The following is a 14773-nucleotide window of genomic DNA, read 5'->3' on the forward strand; positions in this document are numbered from 1 at the left end:
AGTTCTTTATTTTATTTAACTTATTTCTTTGATGGTATGTCATTTATCATAGTAAAGAATAATATAATAATTTTAGTAACACATTTTAATAACATATTTATATAAAAATATGTAAAATGTTTATTAATATTGAAGCAGTATAATGAGAAATTTCATTAAAACATCAGTGTATTTCTTAATTATCTTAAGTGAAAACTGTATCCCAGGTAGCAAGGTGACGTCTAGAGATGTCACCTTGCTACCTGTGTATATTACATATGCCATCATATATTTAAAAATAAAAAGAAAACCATTAGTATTGTGAAGTAATTGGAGAACCAGCTGTGATATGATTTGACTGATGTACTCTAGGAGATAAAGGACTTTGAAAAGAAGTTTCTACTAAAGAAATTTATATTTATATGTATAAAATTAGTTCATAAATGCATACAGAAGACAATGTATTTTGGATCAGATGTGTATATATTTCAATAGAAAAGTAGAAATTCTTAAATTAATGAATTCTTAAATTAATGAATTCTTAATTAATGAAATCTTAATGACGCTTACACATGTATATATATTTACAAACTTATGGTAGGAGTTACAATTATATTTGTTATTATTATTTAATAAATGCAATTTTGTTACTTTTATAGTTACAATTATAAAGATTAATGTCTTTACTAAATAGTTACAACCAAAAATAACTTTTAACCTTAACAGCATTATGTAATGCTTACTTCTCAACCTTAATATATTAAATAATCTGTGAATAAGTGATGATAATATAAAAATACATAAATGTGAATTTTTCGGCAGGAAAAAATATCTGTAGAATATATTTTTACTGTTTCCATAAAGGGCAGGGCTTTATTTTTGAGAAATTATTTGTGTGAGGACATGATAAAAGTGGCTTCAAAACTGAACATATATTGCAGCTTGGGATAGTATTAAATATATTATATATTTATTATGAAAAGGAATATAAGTAAGTTTATACAATTAGAAAATATACTATACAATGGGACTACTAAAAAATATTTTGCTATTTCAAGCTGCAGAATAGATCAAGTTCTTATATATGTATGAGTGATATAGTGCAACTACCATACAGAAAAAAGACATGGTTCTTATGAATTGAATTATGTTTTTGGTCTGAGTAATTCTGACTAATCTTAAATAATGTTTAAAATGTTTACTTCATGAAATTATTAACTAAATGATATAGCATATACTTATATTGTCCTAGTATAATAAAACAATATAGATACAGAGTTAGTAAATAATTTTGTATTGTTCTAACTGATATCGTATCTGATATCCTTCGATATAGGTGAAACATTATTTATAGATAAAACTGATATGAAAAACGAAGGAAACAAAATGCTTTATTAAAATATGATACAGAGTAAATGACAGAGAGAGATAATATGACAGAGAGTAAATATACAGGTTTGCTGTGGAACTCTGGATTGATGACGTCACAAACGAGGAAACGCGAAGTGTTCTTTTGTATAAATATATTTTTATTTGAAAACAGCATGCAAGAATTTTTGGCATACGCTTTCTCACGTTTGCGACATCATCAATCCAGAGTCCCGCGGTATCAGGAGTCTTAAAGAAATTTAATTTTACCGAATTATATACATTCTAATATCTTTTTTGTGTGATACGACTACATTCAAAACGAATAAGGTGTGTACGACTACATTCAAAACGAATAAGGTGTGATACGACTACATTCAAAACGAATAAGGTGTGTAATTTACGGAGCGATTGTCTGCTACCTGTCGCATACACGCAACACATACGATCATGGGCGTGTACAAGTAGTTTCCTTGTACGTATAGTATTTCTTATCACGATGATAATTTCGAACAACTTCTTATCTGAAGCTTTTACTTTTTCCACTCGCGTCAGTGTCCGAGTGCGAGTTTGTTAGATACGTACTGTCATATTGCGTGCCCATTTCTTCTCTTGCCAAAAATCCTGACATTGCGTGCGAAAATCGTCCCTGCGATGTGAATTATGTGTGAGCAATTGAGATTAATATGGAGACTATATCCTGATCATACGGATCGCGTGTTGCGCTTTAGCTTCGTCGATTTTTCATATTTGTTAAAGAGTACATAGCTACGATCTTATTTTGAATTCACGAGCCTCGTGTACATATGCAAATGGAAGATACGATGTAACTGTTCCGTGAAGTTGTTACACCGTTACAATTGTGTCTTGTGCTCGTATAACGAGCTTTGAAGTCACGCGAGTATAGATTTGGTAATTAAATTATTGCATAATGTATTATGACGCGCAGAAGAAATGTGTTATTCCGCTCAAAGGATCAGAACGGTAAAAGTAATCAAATCCGTATATCTTTCACGTGACAGACGCATTGATCACAGGGAAACGTAACTTCTCGAGGGCTACAATATGTTAAGAAATTGTAGTAAATTTAATAATACATGGAGAGAATATTATAGTTTTTTTTCATATAAACTTTTTTCAATATATTTTATCATGTCTTTAGTAGATTAAGAGTAGATTATCAATAAAGTCTATTTTGCTAAGGAACATAGTAAATGAAACATAGCAAGTATTTTAAGGCTTCTGTTCCTTAACTCTTAATTAATGACGTCAGAAACGAGAAAACTCATGTCCAAAATTTTTATGAAATAAAAGAAAATGCTGAGATAAAAGAGTATGCCCATATAAAGTGACCTTTGGGACCAATTGAACATATTTTTAAGATATTCGTAAACTTTTCTTTTGTTCTAACAATCAATAAATGATCGTAAAATTAATGTGTGTGACATCTCTTCTTAACCTATCCGTCCTCATAATTTTTTCACGTTAATTTTATGGTTATTCATTGTTTGCCAAAATAAAAGTTTCTGAAATATTTGAATAAATGTGTTCAATCGATCACAAGTGTTTTTACTAACATAACCTTTTATTTCGACATGTTCCGCAAGAATTTTTAACATAAGTTTTCTCGCTTTTGACATCGTTAAGAGTATGTTTTAATTTCTAAAATATAAGTAGCATATACGAAATGAAGAATAGAGTGAGTTATTGCAGATCGTTCGATACATGATTCTTGTGGTGAAAAGCCATTATACATTATTTTCTATAACACAGTTTGTTTTCACACAGTCATGAAATGTAAAAATAAAAAAGAAATAAACTAATGTACAGAGTCGATGAGTCGGAAACCGGTAGCTTCGCAACAGTACAGAAAAAACAAAAAATGCCAGGCACTTTGACGTATCCCATCTATGCTGGCGTAGATCCACCTCTTCCTAGAAGACGCGCTTACACCTGGAATACACAGCATTGCTCCGCCTCACGTGTAGCAGAGGTTAATGCACAAATTGGTCGACAGTCCTTGCCGGAGCCTGCGGTAAGATATTTGCACATTACAACTACATTAGTCGTTCGTAAGTCTGTTGCGTTGTTTGCACTTTTGACACTTTTACATCCGAGATATATTCGTTGCACATTCTCTCATAGGCTATCTCTTTAGAGAGAAAAGCTCTCATTGGATATCGCTCATTCGTACTTGGTGTGCAACGGGTATTAGGGCCTTTGCACGTAGAAAAATTTTAACCATAAGGTCGTAAGAAAACTGACCAATCAGAGTTAATTGTTCTCCTTGCATTCGAGGAATAATCGACTGTGATTGGTCAGTTTTCTTACGACCTTACGGTTACGATTAAAATTTTTCTACGTGCAAAGGCCTTTAGGTACAAAAGTACCAAAAGTGCAAGTAACGCGAACAAATCTCGTACTTCAAAAAATGCAACGTACTTCATAATAAACTTTAAACGTATTTACACAAAGTACATTATTAACTTGCAAGAGCAGATAGATTACATAGATTATAATGAGATAAAATATATTCCCGATTCTCTCGTTCTCTGCAAGATCTTTATCTGCAAGTTTTCAGTGTCGCGATTTTCACGCGAATTATGACGTGACACGTGAGAACTATTGTGTGTACGTGAGAGCACACGGTAGGTTTCCTAATCCTTAAATAATAATTGATAAGCTAAACTCGGTACTGTCGCATAGAGGCATAAGAGAAAAAGAGAGAAAGAGAAAGTGTTAACTTAATTGACAGTCATATGTTCACTATATAATAATTATAAATTTCAGTATCATATGTTATATAACGTGAAAGTTACTGCAGTATTGTAATTATATTATAAAATTTTGCTTTTTCTAAAAAATACGTAGTGATATATGCGTATTAAATATATGACTTCATAATTATAAAATATAACCTAATTTATAATAATAAAATATAATCTAATTTGTTAATAATTGAGTAAGATAATATACATATAATTAATATATATGTGAGCTATATTGTCTGTAATGATGTTATATTGTATGTTTTTATTTTTTAATTTTCAATAAAATATGTTTTTATTTTCTAAATTATATATATATATATATATATATATATATATATATATATATATATATATATATAGTAGCAACTAAATATGTCGACTGGAAAATAAATAGAAATATTCCTCACGATTATTACAATTTTCATTGTGTCACGATATCAACTCGCAAAACATGTTTATGTGCAAATTACACATGGTATTATAAGAAATTAATATCGAATTACAATAAAAATAAATTAGAGTGATTTAATAAGAGCGTTCGAAGAAATTTTAGTTTTGGGAAACTTTTGCATTTTTAATTTCTCTTAAAGAAACTTTTGTTTTCCCTCGACATTTAACGTTATCCACGAATAAAGAGTGTATGAATATCGGCGGAGAAAAATTACAGCGTTGATAGTTGCGAGCAAATTAATTTCTATCTTGAAAACCTTTGAAAATCTGTTTAATTCGCGATACGCGCGAAAGCGGTCACTCGGCGCTTTTTGAATATTTAAAAGGAAGTAGGCCATCTTTGAATCGTCGCGCTATGTCACATCCGTCTCGGTCGCGCAATAGTGCTGGAGAGGGGTTAAGACAAAATAGGTTTCTTGATGGCATATAAGAAACTGTGAGAGCCCTGTTAAATTGCAAGAAGGAGCGGTCGGCGATTAGATTACCAATCGAGCATACGTAACGTTAATGGCAGAGGAACATGTTTACGGTTACAATCCGACGGTCGGAACCGACGGCGATTCCGTACGTAGTAGCTTTGACAGTTTGACAAGTACAGGTTGGGTTCGCGACCGATAAAAGGCGCACCAACCGACGAAACGAGTGTTACTTTCGGGCAGCTATTTATTTCGGACGTGGTTCCTCGCGACACGCAGGCTCGTTGTCATGTTTCCGGATGCGACATGCCCACCGAACACGGTGACAACGAGTCATCCGCGACACATCAGAGAAGACATAGTCGTCGATGACAATTTTGTGCTGCACTCGTGCTTGTCGAGGAGCAGTGTTTTATCTACGTCGTTAACACCTATCTTTCTCGAGTACCTTTGTCCTTCATCATTTCTTCGTTTCGATACCCATTTATTGCAATAACGAATGCTGCAACACTACCTGGAACCATATCTTGTGCAATATAGTGCAATATTCTAGGAGGACTCGCCCACAATTATAACATTATCTCTGTTTTCTTGTTCAGATATCACTTGTCTTGACTTTGTGCGAACGAATGTCCGGTTCTTATTATATATTTTACTTATACATAGACCATCTTTTCATTGTTATGTTTGACAATAACAGAACACAGGTGTGATATGTGACAATTTCATATGATGATTGCATGATTTAGAGAGACGAGGCAACGAGCAAGTTGAGACTGAAAGTCATCGCTGGGCACCAACTGGCTAAGAAAGATATTTTTGGTGCAAGTGATCCCTATGTCAGGGTTGACTTGAATACAATAAATGGAGATCAAACGGTGGATTCTGCACTTACAAGAACTAAGAAGAAGACATTAAATCCAGTCTGGGAGGAAGAATTTGTATTTAGGGTATGCTTTATATTGTTTTTTTGTATACTGCTTTTGATTTATGTATGTAGAATGTTATGAGCATAAATTATCTTTTTGCAGGTGAAACCGGTGGAACATAAGTTGGTCTTACAAGTATTTGATGAAAATAGATTGACAAGGGATGATTTTCTTGGTATGGTGGAATTAACATTGATTAATTTACCAAAAGAACAAGAAGGTCGTGTTATTCCTGCTAGGTGTTATGTACTTCGTCCACGTAGGTATGTATCTTTGCCAACTTTGCTTCAAGCTACATATTCTGGAACACTTAGGTTTAATGTGTTATACATCTTGATCTAATTTATATTATTTGTATCTAGTTGCAGTTAACACATAAGTTTGTAATATGATTTCATTTTTAATCAATTAACCATGATGAGTCATTTGTAATCTATAGCTATTGAATACCTTTATTAATTATTTATGATCAATTTTTATTTTTAATAATGCGTTAGTTTTAATGAAGATGTAATTGAAAGTGTGTAGTTGCATACTAAATCATTTTATTGAGATTTGTTTGAATATTATCTTTGCTTTGTATCATTTTATTTGCAAATGCAAAATGAATAACTTATGAGGATATGGCTAGTAATCATTCCAGTCAGCGGTCGCGAGTTAAGGGAACGTTGGAAGTATATCATGCATATATTTCCGACTCATCCACTATTGAAAATGAAGACAGAGAATTAGTATCTGATTCGGATGGATGGGAATTGGTACAGGCGGCAAATAACAGTCCGGAGGAGCAAGCTGCAGATGTACGTACAAACAAAAGATTTGTTAATACTAAATCAGTATTGTCTTTTTACGTGCTAATAAAACGATAATACAATCTTTTTTTACATATATTATTAGGAACATATACGAATATATGAATATTTGAATTATTTGATTATACTTGTATAGATTATGATGGTCAACGGGCCACTGCCACCAGGATGGGAAGAAAGGCAAGACGCAAATGGTCGTACATATTATGTAAATCATATAGCGCGTTTTACACAATGGGAACGACCAACAGAAGCGTACGTAACAATATCTGTTTAATCTCAATTGATAGTACCTTAAAAATATTGTATGTATAAAATGTTACGTTCTTATAACAGGGATGCAACGACACAGGGTGAAAATGTCGAGCAACGTAATCTGGATACCGCAGTCACTGAGTTTCAACGACGTTTCCACATTAGTGCTGATGACGAAGGCAGACATAGAAGTTCAGTGATAACTCAGGTAAGTCGGACAATATTATTCTTCTTCCCGTTAACAATTTCAAGCATTTATTTCGCCATAAGCCCTACAGCATACACTCATATCTGAAATGAAGAATTAGATAACGAAATATTTTATCCCTTCAAAGACACAAATATGTAGGTATAAGAATATTGACTTATGGAATTTGAAGTCAGCTTTGATGATCATGCTTTAAATATGATAGTTAAGGCATTTATACTATTGCTCCATTATAGTTACTAACATTATATGTTACATCTATCTATGTCTTAGAACATTTTTAACTCTTCATAAGATTTTCCCGTTTGTTAACCTCATTTATACAATCTTTAGATTAGTTGCAAATTAGAATAAATGCATAAAAGTATGCCTTTGTTCCTGAATATGTTCCTAAATAGTTACATTTTCTCGCGCTTTTTTAATCAATTATGTAGGATAATAATATTCTCTGCTTTCAAATCTCCATGCTGGAAGGCACATACTTTACTATCTTTATTATATTTATATCCTTATGTAAGATTCATTTGTTCATACGCACACACGCACAAAACATTTCAGTATATACAGTCAATGAAAGAAAGATTGCAATAATTTTAACTCGATGAATTTCAGAATGCATCTGATAACCAATAAGAGAAGTTAGTGCTTAGTAATTCTTAAAAGATGTTCTCCTATTCTTATTAGATATTAAGTATGTTCTAGAATTTATCGATATGAAAGTGTAGCAATTTTTCTTCTACCAACTGTATTTAAATAATGTTGCCATCTGTTGTTCAGTAGTGTGCATTTGGAAAGAAAACATTGCTGTTTGTTAAACTAGATTCTAAATTACTTAATTATACAATGTTTCATGTTGGCAAGAACCTTTAGAATTTATTTTAATAACACGTTTGGATGTATGAGACCTTTATTAATATTTAAATATGTTTTTAACGTTAATAACGTTTACGACTAATGCAGGTTTAAATCGCTTCGGGAGCAATTAATGATTTTATAGGTTTTGTGACAGACTAGACATAAATTACGAGAGACATCATAAATCGCTTCTGGAGCGAATCAAATTTGCCTCAGTCGAAAACTATAAGCGTTGTTTCATTATGTGGTTTCCTCAATGTCAAAAAATATTATAGTAAATAATTTAGTAAATAGAAATATGATGAATAATAAAATCAGTTGAATAATATTAGAGACTTATTATTGAATATTTTGTGATACTAACACAAAATCTTAATTATTGAAAAGAAAATATATTCTATTTTTAATATAGATTCTTAGGTGGTAAAACAAAATTCGTATATAGTTATATTTAAGGTTACGAAATTAATACGTTCGTCCACACACAATTTGTATGATTAGCATGCAGTATGTAGAAATTTGTGCATGTGTGTGTAAGGATGGTGAGGTTCTACGCGAGGACGATGAAGATTCGGAAGCAAGAGATTGTGAGGGTGGGGATCATAGGGGAGGGGGTATTGGGGATACTTCTTCAGAGTCCGGACGTTCTGTCGATCAACGTGGCTACCTTAGTGAATCTGAAGAACAGGTATTAACATACACAAAATTGCTGTATTGTATTCATTTTCAGTTAAATGTAATGCTTAATATGTGCAATACATGTATACAGAGTGATCATTAAGAACATGCTCATATTTCAAGGAGGAAAGAAATATAAGAAAGAATATAAGAAAATATGAATCGCGTTGAGGCTTCACTTCCGTTCGTAACTTTCATTTTTAAGAGATAGAAGAAGGACGATGAAATTAGGTGAAGAAAGTTACTTAGTCCATAATTTACTATTCATAACAATATCTTGTCATTATTCGTTTTCTCTTTAACGCTTCGGAAAAAGTAATGAATTCACAACAATAAATTGCTGAATGTTTCCTTAAAACTTTCCTGATAAACATGTGATGAGATCAGAATTTATTTTAATGAAAGAATATAGTGCAATAAAAAACAGATATTTAAAATACTTTTTTTATGTAATATGTCACATATAATTTCAAGGATACAGTTTAAATTATCTATATTACTATATATATTTTTTATTCTTTTTATTGTATGAGTTTTGAATTTATACCTCAAAATATGAATATGCAATTAAATATTACTCTGAATTAACATATATATGTGTATGCTTGTTACAGAGTGAATCGCATATGAAATTCACCTCATTTCACACATTATTTTGAACTGGCATATCCATTTTTGATAGAGCTAAAACATTCAAACTACTCAAAAACAAAACATATATATTTCAGTTATTTATAGTTAGCACATCTATAGTTATCATATGTTATGCGTGTAATACATATTATTAATTATATATTTATATATTTAAGCATATTAAAAAATTCTAATTGTTACTGATATCAGATAGAATTCATTCATATTTTTTATTATTTATACGTATTTTTTATTTCCTATATAATATTTAGCAGAGTATAAGAATACTGTAAATAGGATATTAACAGTAAAGACATTTATTTTTGTAGAGATTTATATATTTTTTGTATATTTGCGTTTAATGTATTACCGCTTGATAAACTATTGGCTGCATGTGCCTTTTAGGTTGTTTTATATATTTTAAAAGTTTCTTTTGTATTAAAAATTGGGCATGAGTTTCTATCATAAATTGTACACAATGGAGCAAAAATGTGCTTTACACAATTTCTTAATTAAAATTGTACATTCAAAATTACATTCTCTTCAGATCGTGATATACGTAGCACTAGCTTGTTGTATTAATGAATATACGTATCGTTTCTATTTTTTATCAATTTTTTCTTAGGATATAATATATGAATGTCTTTGCTATATTTACAGACTGATGATAATGTTGACAGCCCAGCTGGCTCAAGGCGTTCGTCAGAACAAGTATGGTCAATGCTTTCTCTCACTATATAATTTATTCATTTATATATTCTAATTTTTTTATTTCATTGTAAAAATTTCAGATTGAAAGTCCCAAACCTGTTCTGCCTATATCTACTGATGAGGGATTACCTCCTGGTTGGGGTATGCAAATAGCACCTAATGGCAGAGTATTTTTTATCGATCACAATGAAAGGGCGACAACCTGGGTAGATCCTCGAACAGGAAGACCAAGTTCTATACCTAATCCTATTGCATCGTCAACTATGTCAAGAAGCGATTTAGATCAGTTAGGACCGCTTCCGGAAGGATGGGAGGAAAGAGTACACACCGACGGACGTATCTTTTTCATTGATCATAGTATGTGTACAATTTTTGAGCAATCAAAGTTTCGTTTGAAACACAACTAAATAATATCTCGATATATCCACTTACTCTTGACTTTTTATTATAGACACAAGAACAACACAATGGGAAGATCCGCGTCTGTCTAATCCTCAAATTGCCGGCCCGGTACGACTATAAATATATTTAATACTACGAATCTTGTCAAGTTTTTTCTAAATGATATTGAAATTTAAATTGGCTCCAATTCTTTTTTAGGCTGTACCATATTCCAGGGATTACAAGCGTAAATATGAATACTTGAAGTCACAACTGAGAAAGCCTGTATGTAGACATTTATTAAATAATTTAAAATCTAATAGTATAAATGATATGATACAAATATGTTTATTATATATCTATTTATATAAAATCTTATTACAGAATAACGTTCCTAATAAATTCGAAATTAAAGTCGGACGGAATAATATCTTGGAAGATTCATACCGTATTATAAGTTCTGTCAACAGAGTTGAAATTCTAAAGACGAAGCTGTGGGTAGAATTTGAGGGTGAGGTAGGTTTAGATTACGGTGGCCTTGCAAGAGAGTGGTTCTTCTTATTGTCGAAGGAAATGTTTAATCCATATTATGGACTTTTTGAGTATTCTGCAACGTAAGTACAAACAATTTTTATATTGTTTATATTAGTATCTACACATACTGGTTGTTTATGATTTGAATAAAAACCAACAAATCTTTCTTATTTTCAGAGACAATTATACTCTACAAATCAATCCTTGCTCTGGTGTATGTAATGAAGAACATTTGAACTACTTTAAATTCATAGGACGTATAGCAGGTATGGCTGTTTACCATGGAAAGCTTTTAGATGGTAAGTCTTAATATTATATTGCAGTAAATTAACGAAATATATCATAAATATTGGGATTAATATATTCAAATTTGAATAACCTTATAATGTAACACATTGTTCCAGCTTTCTTTATCCGACCGTTTTACAAAATGATGTTAGGTAAAGCAATTGATTTGAAAGACATGGAGAGCGTTGATTCTGAATACTACAACTCTCTTTTATGGATTAAAGAGAACGATCCCAGTGAATTAGAACTCACTTTTTGTCTTGACGAAGAAAACTTCGGCCACACTTCCCAAAGAGAGTTAAAGCCAGATGGCGCTAATATTCCTTTGACGGATGAAAATAAGGACGAATATATAAGTTTAGTTATACAGTGGCGGTTTGTATCACGTGTGCAGGAACAAATGAATGCCTTTTTGGAAGGATTCAATGCTCTTATACCACCGACATTGGTGAAAATATTTGACGAACACGAGTTGGAGTTGTTAATGTGTGGTATACAGCATATTGACGTAAAAGACTGGAAGCAAAATACTTTATACAAAGGGGACTATCACGCAAACCATCTTGTTGTACAATGGTTCTGGAGAGTTGTCTTGTCATTTAGTAATGAAATGCGTTCTAGATTATTGCAGTTTGTGACTGGTACATCACGTGTTCCAATGAACGGATTTAAAGAACTTTATGGTAGCAATGGACCACAATTGTTCACAATTGAAAAGTGGGGTACACCGGAGAATTATCCAAGAGCTCATACTTGGTGAGTTTGCGATTTATTAAAATTATTATTTTATATTCTAATAATTAGAATAGTGTCTTTTCTAAAGTTGTAAAAGCTTTATTCTAATTTATGTTTATTTTATATTAAATATATCAAAGAAATATCGTGATTATTTTTCTAGTTTTGCTTAATGATTAAAAATGTTTTTGTATATAAATTTAGTATACAATGATATATGAATTATTGTTTCAGTTTTAATCGTATTGACCTTCCTCCATATACAAGTTATCAACAACTCAGGGATAAGCTAGTTAAAGCAATTGAAGGTTCTCAAGGTTTCGCTGGAGTCGACTAGCACGAAATACCTTTATTCATGATGATATCTGTAATATAATGTATATACTATATATACATACTTATAGGTACACACAGAAAAGTACACTGTCTTAAAATGATTATCTATTTAACAATTTCCTGCACTTTAATGATTTAGTTGTCTCTTAATTACAAGCAACAACATTGAGACAATTTGAGAAAAAGATATGTTTAAAAGTTGGTATTATTGCTTAGCTTTCTCGAATAACTAACAAATCTTTCAGCATGTTACCGTTTTGGAAATATATATTGTATTCAGTGACAAATATTTGAATAATCTGAAGTAAAATCTATAATCAGATATTAACCAAACACTTTTAAAGATTTGCCATATTTTTACAACCACACTTTCGGCTTTTTGGGAGAAGTAATTTGTCTGGTATAACAAGGGAATAATACTTTATAATATTAAGATGTAAATAATTTGTATTATGATATTGATTTATTAAACAATTGTTCCCATTTGTTAATATATATATATATAAATATATATATATATATATAAATATATATATATATATATATACACACATATATATATATATATATATATATATATATATATATATATATATACACATATATATACATATACTATAGAATATAAAAATATGATATATAAATCGTTGAATTACCTGTGTATGATACTAATGTTTCAAAATTATGTAATCATAAAAACAAAAAACAAAAAATTCAGTATAGCTTTATCGAACTTACATATATCGAGGATATTGTTTACAATTTAGAATATTTTTTACTATTTCTTTGTGGTATTCCAAATTCTCTCTCACTCTACTTCTCTCTATGTTAGCTTTAACAGCATATAAATTTTTAACCACTCTTTTTCACTGTTTAATACTTATGCAAAGTTGTTTATGCCTTTTGTTAAAGCAATCTACACACATAAAGGTAAAACACTTGCCATATACATCTATTTTACACACATACTTATATAAACCGACTTATCTTCATTTATGTTGTTCCTTTTATAATTTTTTTATGATTACTGAGTGATAGAAAATGACATCGAATAGAAATTGTATTATTCGAGAATGTACATGCCTATGATGTACAGAAGAATAAAACAATTGTTTATTGATTATGTTATTAGAAGAAAAGGCAAGAGAAGATAGAACCCAAAGTTAGTAAATCTGTTTTTATTTTATATTAAGCAATCTATATTTCAATTTTGTGTTAAGTAATATAAGTTAGAGAATAAATCATTCTAAAAAAAATAAAAAAAAAAGAATTCATACTTTATCATATTAATATATAAAATAAACCAGGCAAGATTTTAAGGACTAGTAAATTTATTTGTAGGGATAAACGAAATATTGACCAACTAACAACTCGAATTAACAGTTACAGCTTATATCATTTGTCATATTCTCTCCTTGCTTGTTCTTCTAATTTAATAATAGTTTAAAAAGTCCAATGAGCTCAGGTAGTCCATTGTATACAGTATATTAAATGAAAGAAAAGATTGATTAAAATCAATTAAAATTATTTCCCTGAGAATATAATCTCTTTTGTATATTCTGTCGATACTTTAATATAACATCCAATAGTCTCGAAAATAATACAGAAAATAACAAGTAATACATTGCTCCTTGTTTATAATTGAAGATGACAAAACCGATGTCAGATACGAATGTCTATCTTATATTGTAACATATATTCGCAAAATTAACATGCATTCTAAATGCAAACGGCGTTGATATAACATTCCATCCTATTTGTACAGCTTATTTTATTGTAAACAAATACGTCCCGTTAGATAATAAATAATATTGTCATGGCAGAAATTTTGTGGCCTTAAATTCCGGTTGAAATTTTTTATTTTAATAAATCTCTCGTTTGTAAATTTCACATTTCTATGATAGTAAGATGCGCTAATTATATTTGCCGATAAGTGAATGTCCTTTCGTACTTCTTCATCTTCATATTAGATTTGCAGGGTGATGTGTATAAGCTTACATTTAATACGTTAGTAATTCTTAGCTCGAAGGCGAACTAAATTCGGTGCAATCTAATATGCTATATGAAGTGTAAAAAAAACGCTCTTTATTGGAGCAAAACACAGGCCATCCCAGTGCGATTCGGACTTTATAAATTAAGTTAAAATGGATGCACTGAATATAAGAGAAAATTTGTTATTGTGCGTGTACAATGCAGTGTTCTCTAAATCTGCCCGTTCTTTATGTTAATGACGACTGAGTAAATAATGTTCTTTTATTCGTAAATAATGTTCTTTTATTCGTGTATGTTCTTTTTTTATCGTGTAGTGCGATTCAATTTTAGACGTTTGTTTCAAAGTTGTTTGTATCAATCTCAGTTTATGTATATGAGATAATAATTTTTCAGTAGTATATATATACATATATATATATTTTTTTTTTTTTTTTTTTTTTTA

At 30.5% G+C, this 14773-nt stretch overlaps 1 protein-coding gene across 5 annotated transcripts; it reads left to right on the top strand.

The window, feature by feature from the left end:
• Positions 1-1861: 1861 nt before the first annotated feature.
• LOC116848109 (E3 ubiquitin-protein ligase Nedd-4) lies at positions 1862-14165 on the top strand. Of its 5 annotated transcripts, none has more exons than XM_032823869.1 (16): positions 1862-2014; positions 3178-3382; positions 5734-5934; positions 6016-6176; positions 6545-6713; positions 6862-6980; positions 7062-7188; positions 8582-8731; positions 10015-10065; positions 10146-10422; positions 10517-10575; positions 10666-10731; positions 10831-11060; positions 11158-11279; positions 11385-12024; positions 12238-12389. In XM_032823869.1, the coding sequence occupies exons 2-16, from the start codon at positions 3230-3232 to the stop codon at positions 12338-12340; spliced, it is 2628 nt and encodes an 875-aa protein (XP_032679760.1). In that variant the 5' UTR covers positions 1862-2014; positions 3178-3229; the 3' UTR covers positions 12341-12389. The 5 variants fall into 5 exon arrangements, with proteins under 5 accessions (XP_032679760.1, XP_032679761.1, XP_032679759.1 ...); XM_032823870.1 differs by having other exon boundaries at positions 1882-2259; XM_032823868.1 differs by having other exon boundaries at positions 1884-3382; positions 12238-14165.
• Positions 14166-14773: the final 608 nt, after the last annotated feature.

Source organism: Odontomachus brunneus, unplaced genomic scaffold (assembly GCF_010583005.1).
Source record: "Odontomachus brunneus isolate Ranch 3 - 2012 unplaced genomic scaffold, Obru_v1 Obru_scaffold_090, whole genome shotgun sequence".
Lineage (NCBI taxonomy): Eukaryota > Metazoa > Arthropoda > Insecta > Hymenoptera > Formicidae > Odontomachus > Odontomachus brunneus.